This window comes from Cynoglossus semilaevis, chromosome 19 (assembly GCF_000523025.1).
Source record: "Cynoglossus semilaevis isolate Cse_v1.0 chromosome 19, Cse_v1.0, whole genome shotgun sequence".
NCBI classification, from domain to species: Eukaryota; Metazoa; Chordata; class Actinopteri; order Pleuronectiformes; family Cynoglossidae; genus Cynoglossus; species Cynoglossus semilaevis.
The window spans coordinates 3878481-3889024 of NC_024325.1; the positions used below are offsets into that span (position 1 = coordinate 3878481).

The 10544-nt window shown below is 39.1% G+C and overlaps 1 protein-coding gene across 5 annotated transcripts in view; it reads left to right on the forward strand.

Annotated features, from left to right (window-relative positions):
- Nucleotides 1–10544, forward strand: part of specc1 (sperm antigen with calponin homology and coiled-coil domains 1) — a 50812-nt gene that overhangs the window by 28285 nt on the left and 11983 nt on the right. For all 5 annotated transcript variants that reach the window (XM_025065423.1, XM_008332348.3, XM_017041841.2 and 2 more), the window contains 5 exons: nucleotides 807–961; nucleotides 1647–1747; nucleotides 1832–1907; nucleotides 2066–2210; nucleotides 3364–3466. In XM_025065423.1, coding sequence (XP_024921191.1) covers nucleotides 807–961; nucleotides 1647–1747; nucleotides 1832–1907; nucleotides 2066–2210; nucleotides 3364–3466 — 580 coding nt within the window. The remainder of the gene's footprint in view (nucleotides 1–806; nucleotides 962–1646; nucleotides 1748–1831; nucleotides 1908–2065; nucleotides 2211–3363; nucleotides 3467–10544) is intronic.

Consider the following 10544-nt stretch of genomic DNA (forward strand, 5'->3'; position numbering starts at 1 on the left):
AATTTTTTCTAAAGTATAAATATCCATCAAAATGAAGGACCAGGGGAACTGTGCTATGACCTGTATGTTCCTCCGATTTTAACTCAACTGAACACCAGAGGTCACTCAAGGTTGTGATATTACGTGTAGTCAAAGGTGTTCTGAAATACATTTAATCACTTTTTCAGCATACATCTTATTACACCAGTTTTTTTTGTTTTTTTTTCACACTTGTATCAATGACCAAGCGGTTTCATGACCTTATCTTTCAGGAAAAAATACAATATACAGAACATTGTTGCAGTGCATCATATTACTGCAGAGTCTCAGGTTAGTCTTCAGCCCAGATATTCCATTTGTTCAGTGTTATTGTCAAGAATAAAGAGAGTAAGGTAAGAAGCCGTTACCGTAATTTCCGGATTATTGAGCGCACCTGCATATGAAGTTATTTCGGTTATTTATTCAGAATAAGACATGACCCCAGTGTTAGTGCCTCCACAAATAGCTACAAATGCAGGTGTGTTGTATATTTGACTTGTTTATCTCATCATTGAATAAACCAAATTACACCAGTCCTGCTTTGGTTTGTTGTCTGTCTACATTATTAGGGGGTGGGGGTAATTCTACTCAATATGTTGTCATTAGATACCAATGAATTGTAAGGGTCTGTGTCAGCTACATTTCACTTCTGTAGATCAGACTTTGAGCCATTTATTACAAGTGTGTTTTGTTCAGGAAGTAGTGTTCAAGACGCTCTGTTTGAAATAGTCCACTTCCTTCTCTCCTTGTATACATGGCACAGCCACAATGTTTATTTTGTCCGTTAGGTCCAAAAGCGATGAGGTGAGAGTGTCTGATTCTGACTCCAGCCGTCGTTGGACTGTAATACCGGCCGCGTCCACTGACGTCACTGGAGACGCCAACTCAGAGCCTGGAGCAACTGTCAAATCTCTCATTAGGTCTTTCGATACAGTTGGACAGAGTAAGGACAATGCACGTGCACACTACTTAGAATCTGCTTGCCACAATCTCTCCTGCTATATGTTGGAGGAGAATTCAATTGTATAAGTTGACAACTGTTTAATTATTTTTGAAATGTATATCTTTTTTTCTTTTATTTCAGCTGGATTAGTAGCAATATACGGAGCAATACGGACAAAAACTCATACTTCAAATGTGTAAAATATACTGTAGTAAAAGTATTAAACAATTATCAACACTGATTTCTGACAGTCCTAGCAGCAGCTTACCCAAAAAAAAGAAAAGAAAACTAATACATTTGTGCAAAAACAGTGACAGGAAGTCACAAGATTTTCAGAATAAAGTATCAGTAATAATAATATTGATATAATATTTATCAAGCACTTCATACCAAACTCAAAAATCACTGTACACTGAAGCTTACAAACACTACTACATGTGGATCATCACCATGGAGGATTGTCTGTAAATCTTCAGTATTTCAAAAAAATAATCAAAGTCCTTTCTTTAGAGCGTCCTCGTATGTCACCTTCATATTCGATATTATTATAAATAAAAATATTCTTTAACAACCAGCATTGCAAAAAAAAAAAAAGCTTTATTTTACTAGAGGAATAGAATCCTTGGTCAGACATAGACAAAGTTTAAGCCCAAAAAAATGTTGTGTACTTCTTTTTGTCTCTCAGATGGACCAAGTCACACAGTCCAAATGCATCCCTCAACAAGGAGCCCACTTAGTGGGATTCCTGTGCGCTCTGCCCCGGCTGCTGCTGTCTCCCCAATCCAGGTACATCTACTGTATAATAGGCACAACCTTTTGATTATATTTTCCGTTTAAAAATTGTCAATTCTATTTCTTTTGCACTTCTAGAGACACTCATACATCAGACCTTTATCCAAGACTTTGGAAAAAAAGATCAATCAGGGAGAATTCTCTCACCCGCATGGTACGTAAATAATGTTTAGAGACACTCATTTTTAAATGTCAATAATAATTTGCCGCCAACGTTTGTCTTGACTCGAGTTTAGAACACCCTGCTCTAATATTTTTCCTTTTCTTCCTCTTTCCTTGCTCCTCTTTTTACACATTCTTGAATTCCTGAAGATAAATTGTCGGGCTGCGGGGATGATATAAAACCCAATGGCTTTATGAGGAAGAGTCCCTCGCTGGAGTCGGTTATAAAGTCTCCCATCTCCTTTAGAAACCACCCTTCAGCTCTCAGCTACTCCCGGGGCAACAGCAAGCTCAGGTGGGATTTTTGTGTAAAGAATATATGTTGTATTGAACTAACATATCAAACTCGAATTTATTTGTACTTATCTTCAAGCAGTTTTTAGCGGTTAACATGGCTGACCTATATCTTCCTGCACTCGTACGTGACAGTCACTGGATAGGCATTGTGTGTTTGCGCAGTCAGATGCATGTCCATGACACAGTAGAGCATCCTCACCTTCTGCAAACATACTGTTGATATTGTTGAGCTTCACTGTTATGGGAATGAAATCCCAAAAAAAATCGGTCCTTCCAGCCTTAGGCCACCGTGCTGTTTGTCTTTGTGTGGTTGGATGTTTAATGCTGTTTAATTATATTTGCAATATAGTGCTCCAGACCTCCTCTATTAGGCAGCTGATGAGCAGCTAATCACAAATTTGTGATTGATACGTGTTGATGCATCTGGTCCTAATGCTACTGAAACGGAGGAGTAAAGAATCAAAGCACAACAGATATAAGACTGGGGAAAAATATTTGGCTTCATCCGAGCTTGTTATTTTGCAGATAGTAAAGTCATTTTATCCAAGCCTCCACTGTTATTTGAACCTACATTCCTGCAGCACGATACTCAGGAAGTTGTTAAAATAATTTTGCAGAAGGTAAACTAATCTGGTGACCTGCTTTCGGTTTGGTATTCATCTTTACTACGGTTACTACCGGTTACTTTGAACACATTTAAACACAGGGACTTTCTGGGACAGACTGGATTTAGAGTATTGCTATTGGAGGAAATAACAAAAATTGAAGAAGAGTATTGCTATTGGAGGAAATAACAAATATTGAAGAAAAAAAATGAATAGTAAAAAAAAAAAGAAGTGATTTTTCTTACTCGTTTGTATTCAGTCAACTGCACATTTCTCAGGCTGTAACTTGCAAAGATGCATGCAAATATACAGTGAAATCACACGCTACACGTTGTTATTATTGTTGTTATTTACATATATATTTGCCCTATACGAAGAATGGAGAACCGCAAGAGGGAACACTGTTATTGTTAACACTGTTGTTGTTATCAGGTTCTCAATAGTGTTGACATGAAAATAATTGAGAACCACTGCGCTACGTGAAGCAACCTAAACTTTATTCCGCTACACCCTGCAATGACTGTGCTTTGTTTTTCTTGGCATCAGTGTGGAAAGAAAGGACCCCTTGGCTGCTCTGGCGCGGGAGTACGGAGGATCTAAGCGAAATGCTCTATTGAAGTGGTGCCAGAAGAAAACAGAAGGCTATCCGGTAAGATCAGAGGCCAGATTCCTCTATTTCAAATACTCGCTCAACTCTCTTGCGTCTTTGCTGGATGGTTTAATTTCCGACCCCACCCTCCATGCTAATTTGTTTATTGTAAGTGAATTCCTTTCGAACTGCCTCTCCGCCTCTCTCCAACTCTGAACCTTTGGGTGACTCCGCACTGTTTGCAGACACATCATTTGGTTTGTTATCATGTCACTGCAGATATGAAAATGCTGTGACGCAGCAGTAATGGAAACAGTGAGGCCGCAGCATTCACACCACCAGGATTTATGCCTGTGTTTGTTTATATTGTCTGCCTCCATGTACTTTATGGTCCTTTGTTTGTGCCATGCTTTTTGTGTTGTCCCCTGCATCCATGGAGCCAAATGCTGACAAAAAAAAACCAGGCTTAGCCCTTCTTCTGGAAATAAGTTCAAGACCTACGTATAAACATAGTGACATGAACGATGTAGCCAGTACTAAAACCTATACCGGAACGTAAGGCGTCTCCATTTGTTTTCTCTGTCTTAGTACTATTACCACTGAGGGGTGAGCACAGGTGATGCTTTCTGAGTAATATTCTGTCCACTACATACAGTATCTGTCCGTTCCAAGTATGCTAAAAATATGCCTAGCTTTCCTGACGATAAATGCTCTGAATGATTGGACGAGCTGCCAGATCAATAATCCCTGTTGCTCAGGTGCAGTGGAGCTCAGTGAACTCTAACTGACCCTGTTGTCACCTACTAACAAGCTTTCTGAGCGCACGGACTTTGTGCTGTTATATTACAAACATCAGGTCCTCTGTGGTGGAAAGAGCCAGGTAGAAAGGTAAAGATGTTGTATATGAAATATAGATGATTCTGATAATGTATTTTATTTTATGTTGAAGCAGAATACATCAAATACAAATGTAGGTAGAGAAGCAGAATACATCAAATACAAATGTAATATAAATCGAAACGTTTTAACCCAACATATTAGGGGGCAGAGGTGTGACACAGGTTTGGATCACAAGGTCTGCGGCTCAGTGCTAGATAGATAGGTAGATAGGTAGATAGACAGGTAGATAGATAGATAGACAGGTAGACAGATAGGTAGGTAGGGTGATAGATAGATAGATAGATAGATAGTTAGATAGATAGATAGATAGATAGATAGATAGGTAGATAGGCAGATAGACAGGTAGATAGGTAGATAGACAGGTAGATAGATAGATAGATAGATAGATAGACAGGTAGACAGATAGGTAGGTAGGTAGATAGATAGATAGATAGGTAGATAGGCAGATAGACAGGTAGATAGGTAGATAGACAGGTAGATAGGTAGATAGGTAGGTAGATAGGTAGGTAGGTAGGTAGGTAGATAGATAGGTAGGTAGGGAGGTAAATAGATAGATAGGTAGGTAGGTAGATTGATAGATAGGTAGGTAGGTGGGTAGATTGATAGATAGATAGGAATTTTTAGATAGATAGATAGATAGATAGGAATTTGTTCTTACAATAAAGGCATATCACTCTACCTTTATCGATGGTGCCATCGGGAAGTTGTAAATTTCCTCGTTCATTAGATGGACAACTCTCACGCGCTCCTCCCTTTCCCTTCCCCACCATCTCTTCACTGTGTCCTCCCCAAACTCAATGGGAGCCTATCAGATTATGCTGAACACGCCCAAACACAATGACAGCTATAATCAGACTGACCATTGTTTTCCATTCCAACAACTCAAGCACAAGAAGCCTAACACATAAAACATAAAAACGGATTTTTATAAAAAATGCAACTCGTGTCTGTAATTAATTATTTGCAATTAATGCGTTAATTTGACACCCCAATTATAAATCTATTTATTAGTATTAGTAGAACTTATTAGTTTTTATTATACACTTATTATTACATAACAAGCAAAACAATATCATGCAGGCTTGCTTATATTTACATACACTTTTTATCCTTCTGTGTAGCCCTACACCTAATGATTCGTGGCCCGGTACTGGTCCCCAGCCCAGTGGTTGGGAACCCTACCTCAGAGTAGTAGTAGTGGTAGTAATGTATTTATGTCATAATCCTGCATTCACAGTTAATTAAAATTAATCATATTTTTATATTCTCTTATAACCTTATTCTAAGTCACAGCCAAAAAAAATGTATGATGAAGAAGAAACTATTATAGAAAGTCGCACTTTTTTTCATCCTTTGGCTAGGTTTGCAACTTATACTCCGGTGTGACTTATATAATAAAATATATAGAATTTCACGTTTGTTGTTGTTGTTCCGCTAAAAGGGCACCCTAGGCTCCCGTAAGTCGCACTTTTTTCATCATTTGGCTGGTGTTACTTATACTCCGGGCCGACTTGTAGTCCAGATAATACGATACATTTATTAATGTACCCATCACCACTAGTTAAACTTCAACCAATAAAATACAAATACAAATGTCGTTTCCGTTCAGGATTAAGGTCCAAAGACACGAATGTTAAGACAGACTTTCCTACAAGACCCATGACCTCCTCTTACAAGAGTGTGGGGACTCATAGTCTTTAGGTACTTTAGGAATCCAATAAGTAGATTACCTACGTGGCCAGACTAAGACTGTGGTAAATCAGTCCACTTCAGCTGAATCAATACTTGGATTTGTGTGGTTCAACTTGGTTAATGATTTGAATCATTGTACTGATTCATCACAATCACAGACAAAACAGTAAACTTAAACGATTCACTGTCTGCGCTCCAGTCAGTGAAGTGTCGACATTGGGATACATTTAGGGGTTTAAATGCATGCGCGTTTAACTACCCATATCTGACCATAGATTATGTGAAACACTTCCACGCTGTCCGTGTTGTCCATGATGATGAAGAATGAAGTAATATTTCTTAGCAGATGTTGTTGAGAATAATTATTTGCCTTGTGTGTGTGTGTGTGTTTGTTGCAAAGGCTTACCGAACGTGGTTAAAGGTCAGTGGTACTCAGTTCCTGTGCGCACAGACACACGAATTCATTTGTTTCATGACTCTTTTGGAGACAGATGATCGGTCATGCGGTTTTGTACTTCCAGGACAACAAGGCACCACACGACGTCTGATTTATAGCCCTGTCAAGGAAACTCACTTTCTCACTCTTCCTCTTCCTCCTCCACCTCCTCCTTGTATCACCCTGTCAGGCTAGTGTTTTACTCTGATAAAGGTTAGTGAGGTCTGGTTTCATTTATACATCCAAAGTTTGCAGTGCGAGTCTCTCTTCTCAGTCGAGGACTAAGGTCAAAGAAGTTGTACCTCGGCATTAATTGGCTCTTTAGTCGAGGCGCTCACTGTGGAAATGCACGTCAGACTCTCTGAGGCGGTCTTTTGTTTTTTTTCCAAATGATAGAGTATCACCAAAGCAAACACGTCAGTCACAATCATCTGCCAGCAAAATCCGGAAAAGTGTGATGAAACACTAACGGCAGGGTTAGCTCGTGCCAGGGCTAATTGCAGGTCTATCGTTGTCGGATCCTTTTGACTTTCAGTGGCCCGATTAAATCAGAAGGAAACCCAAGTAATTGTTGGTATGTCAGAGAGCAGCCTTTTTAAAGTGTCACCGTTTATTTGTGCTCGTGCTATTCTAGCTAACTTCATTCTTTCCTAAATACGGATCTGGGATCTGTGATTTTGTTTCTCAACCTGAGCCAACGTGGCTCAGAAAGTACATATTTTTTTGTGTTTATTTGTGAAAACAGGGTGACAATGAGAGGAGTGACAATGGCCTACGTGCGTTAAATCAGGTATCCGGCTGAAAAGGGGGTTGAGGGGAGGCAAGCAAACGATAGGCATGCAAACACACTAGAGTGGGACAGCCGTGCGGTCACTATGGAGAAGAGCCCTTGAAGCCCCAGGGGGAAAAATCGCAATGTGTGAAAAGATGTGCCTAACCATCCTATTATCCAGTTCCTCGTCAGCCGGTTTTGACCAGCGTTAAACTCTCTTGAGGATGAGACAACCTCCGCTACACCTCAAATACCACGTTCCGAGAAGAGCGGATCGAAAATCGCTGAAGACCCTTAAACAGTCTCTGATCAACTCTGCCCCGAGGGAGAGACCGAAAGGGCCTCTCACCGGAAATTAGCATTCACATGGGATTCTGTGCACGTCACTGCCAGACCCCCAAACAGTCTTGAAGCACAAGGATGACTTTAGTTTCTTGGAAATCACTCAGTACACGCAGCTGTTCATAATGCTCAGAAACAATTTAAATCCCAAATTTCTACAGAGGCGCAAACGACCTCTCACGGGATATTTCTTTTTTTGAAGTCTAAATTTAGGAAGCCGTGGAACACTTTTAAATGTTTTTTTTTTTCTAAATTAGCCCAAAAAAACATAAACAAAAACAAATGCGCGTTTGTTCAAATGGAAACAATGAGCAAAGGCTCGGAGCATTAGGCTAAACTGGGTCTGACTGAGTACAGCTCATCCGGCCCGTCTGGGAAACACACACACAAACACAAACACAATCCATTGAAGAAAAAAAGAATGGACCTCCAGGCGAGTATGGAATGGAGGTCAGACACTGGAGAGGGGAGAGAGTTGCTATTCAAAGCCATGATGTTGTTGTAAGTTCCAAAAAGAGTTTCTTTGCCATAAATTCTCTGGATGAGATCAGAAGTTACAGTCTCATAAACTTTAATTATACACACAGATTTTAGTTTGTTACAAAGGCGGCTGTACCTGAACATGAACACAAATGGAATGCTTACTTCACATGTTAAATAGAATAGAGTCACAATTAGAAAAATTGTGCCAGCAACATTACAATAATGTTTCAATACTTTTTAAATTCAGTTTTTGCACAAATCCCAAAAGGGATTGTATTTTTTTTTTTTTGTTGTTGTCGTCAAATTATTCTACGTCTGTTGAATATTAAACCTTATACGACGGAAATGGTCCAAAATTTGAGGACTGTTTGTTGAACTGTTTTATTTCCCCATGCATTTCCACAATATGGGAATAATGATGATAGTTTCAATGTGGTGCCGTATAATCTTTGGTCCAGAGGAACACAAACATGTCCTCATTGTTTCGTAGTCTCCTACATGCGTTGCTGTTAGTGAAATAATCTAAGTGTACGTGTTATTTACCCTGCTCACATCGGTTTAGCTTGATATCTCAGCTTTGAGTCATTCTTTAGACGAGCGTGGTTGCAATTTGGACTATTGATTCGCAGAGGTGGGACCAAGTCGTTGCTTTGCGAGTCACAAGTAAGTCTCAAGTCTTTGCACTCAAGTCCGAGTCGAGTTTTCAAGTCAAGACAGGCAAAGTCCGAGTCACGTCCAAGTTTCTCTTTCGAGTCCTTTCTAGTCCTTTTCGAACAGAATAACAATATATTTACACAGATCACTTTGGGTTTTGGAGAAAGTCTCGAGTCTTGTCGAGTCAAAGGGCTCGAGTCCAAGTGAAGTCACGAGTCACTGATGTTAACGTCCAAGTCGAGTGGCAAGTCTCTTTACATTTTGTCAAGTCGAGTCTAAAGTCATCAAATTGATGACTCGAGTCTGACTCGAGTCCGAGTCATGCGACTCGAGTCCACACCTCTGTTGAGTCGCATTCTTGGGTGGCATGAAGAAAGTGAATTGCTTTCTTAATTGTTTTAAGAAGGTTAGTGCAAAATAAAAGAAATACATGTCCTTTACGTCTTACGTTTTAGTATTTTTATGACTTTTTTTTTTTTGCTTACATTAGCAACGAAAAACTCACTAAACAAGATTTACATTGACTTAAGTTTAACATCGGTATAACAGACAAAACATATGCTACTATATAGAACTAGTCTGACTTGTGTTGTTCCAAAGAAAAATATGCATAAATAGTACATATTTAAATAGAAATGTGTACATAAATACATTCGGAATGTATTTTAATGGTGTGTTACATTTTTTAAATTTTATTAATTTTATGAATTTTTTTTTGCAAAAATGGGGGTCCAAGCAGTGATCTTCTTGTTGTAAGGCATTAGCACTTTTCATTCTACCCTTTTGTGGCCTTTCGTGTGAGGATAACTTTTAGGATATTTGACCTTTTTTTTTTAAGGCCATAAATCAGTAGATACATGATGAGGCCTGTTGAAGGTAGAGCTAATGATTCTAGTTGTTTGGAAGGGTTGAGATTGCGATTCATCACTGTTAATGTTCTTCGGCCGAGGCGGGGGAAGGTAGAATAAGACAGTTCATCACTCATTTGTCTCTCTTACCCGGGCTCTTTGTCTCTCTGCTCTCTGTCAGCTGATAGACGAATTACTTTTTTTTTTACAGACTGTGCATGTTTGTGTTCACATGTTGCACTTAAATTTTGTTGCGTTGTTTTTTTTTTTTTTTTTACAAATTCATTATTTATTTTGACTCCTGTTGGTATTAACACACTAATCTAATCTAGGCTGAAAGTGATTCCATTTTGACCTTTAAAGATGACTTTAGCTGGAATCATATACAGATGTCCTGAACGTTGATTAAAAAAAATGATAATCTATTGGACGTCAAATGTTTAATTTTATTGAATTTTATCTAAATCTTAGCTTGACTCAAACTTCCTGTGACTCTTTTCTTTGTCCGTCAAAACTCTTTAATTGGTAAAGAGTTTTTTGGGTCCATTTCGCCTTTTTTTTTTAATTGTCTTATCTGCTTTTAATTTACACTGTATTCTGTCTAGACTTGGCTATTCTCTCATTCTGTCGCTCTGAGCCCTGAAAAGACACGGCCCTGGCTTTTGTCCCCAGTGAGATACTGTACTTCCTGTCTCTTGATGCCGTGTTTGCTTTTCTGACCCCTCTCCCAGAAAGCTGTTGTTGTCCACTGCTGTTTTTTTTAGCATCCATGCCTCTGCCTCTCTTCTACCATAAAAGTTTTATCACCCAACCATACTCCCATCCTCACTGAGATCCTACAGAAAACTACATTAAAAAAGAAATGGCAGATAGTGGCGTAACTCGCCCGGCGTTGCCTCCCTGTCTTGGTGAAAGTGTGATCGCCTTCTGTCATCAAATGCTCCGATGCAGCTTGCAATTTAACTAGCGGTTATTCATTATGGCTATTAAGGCTATAGTAAGGCATGTTTT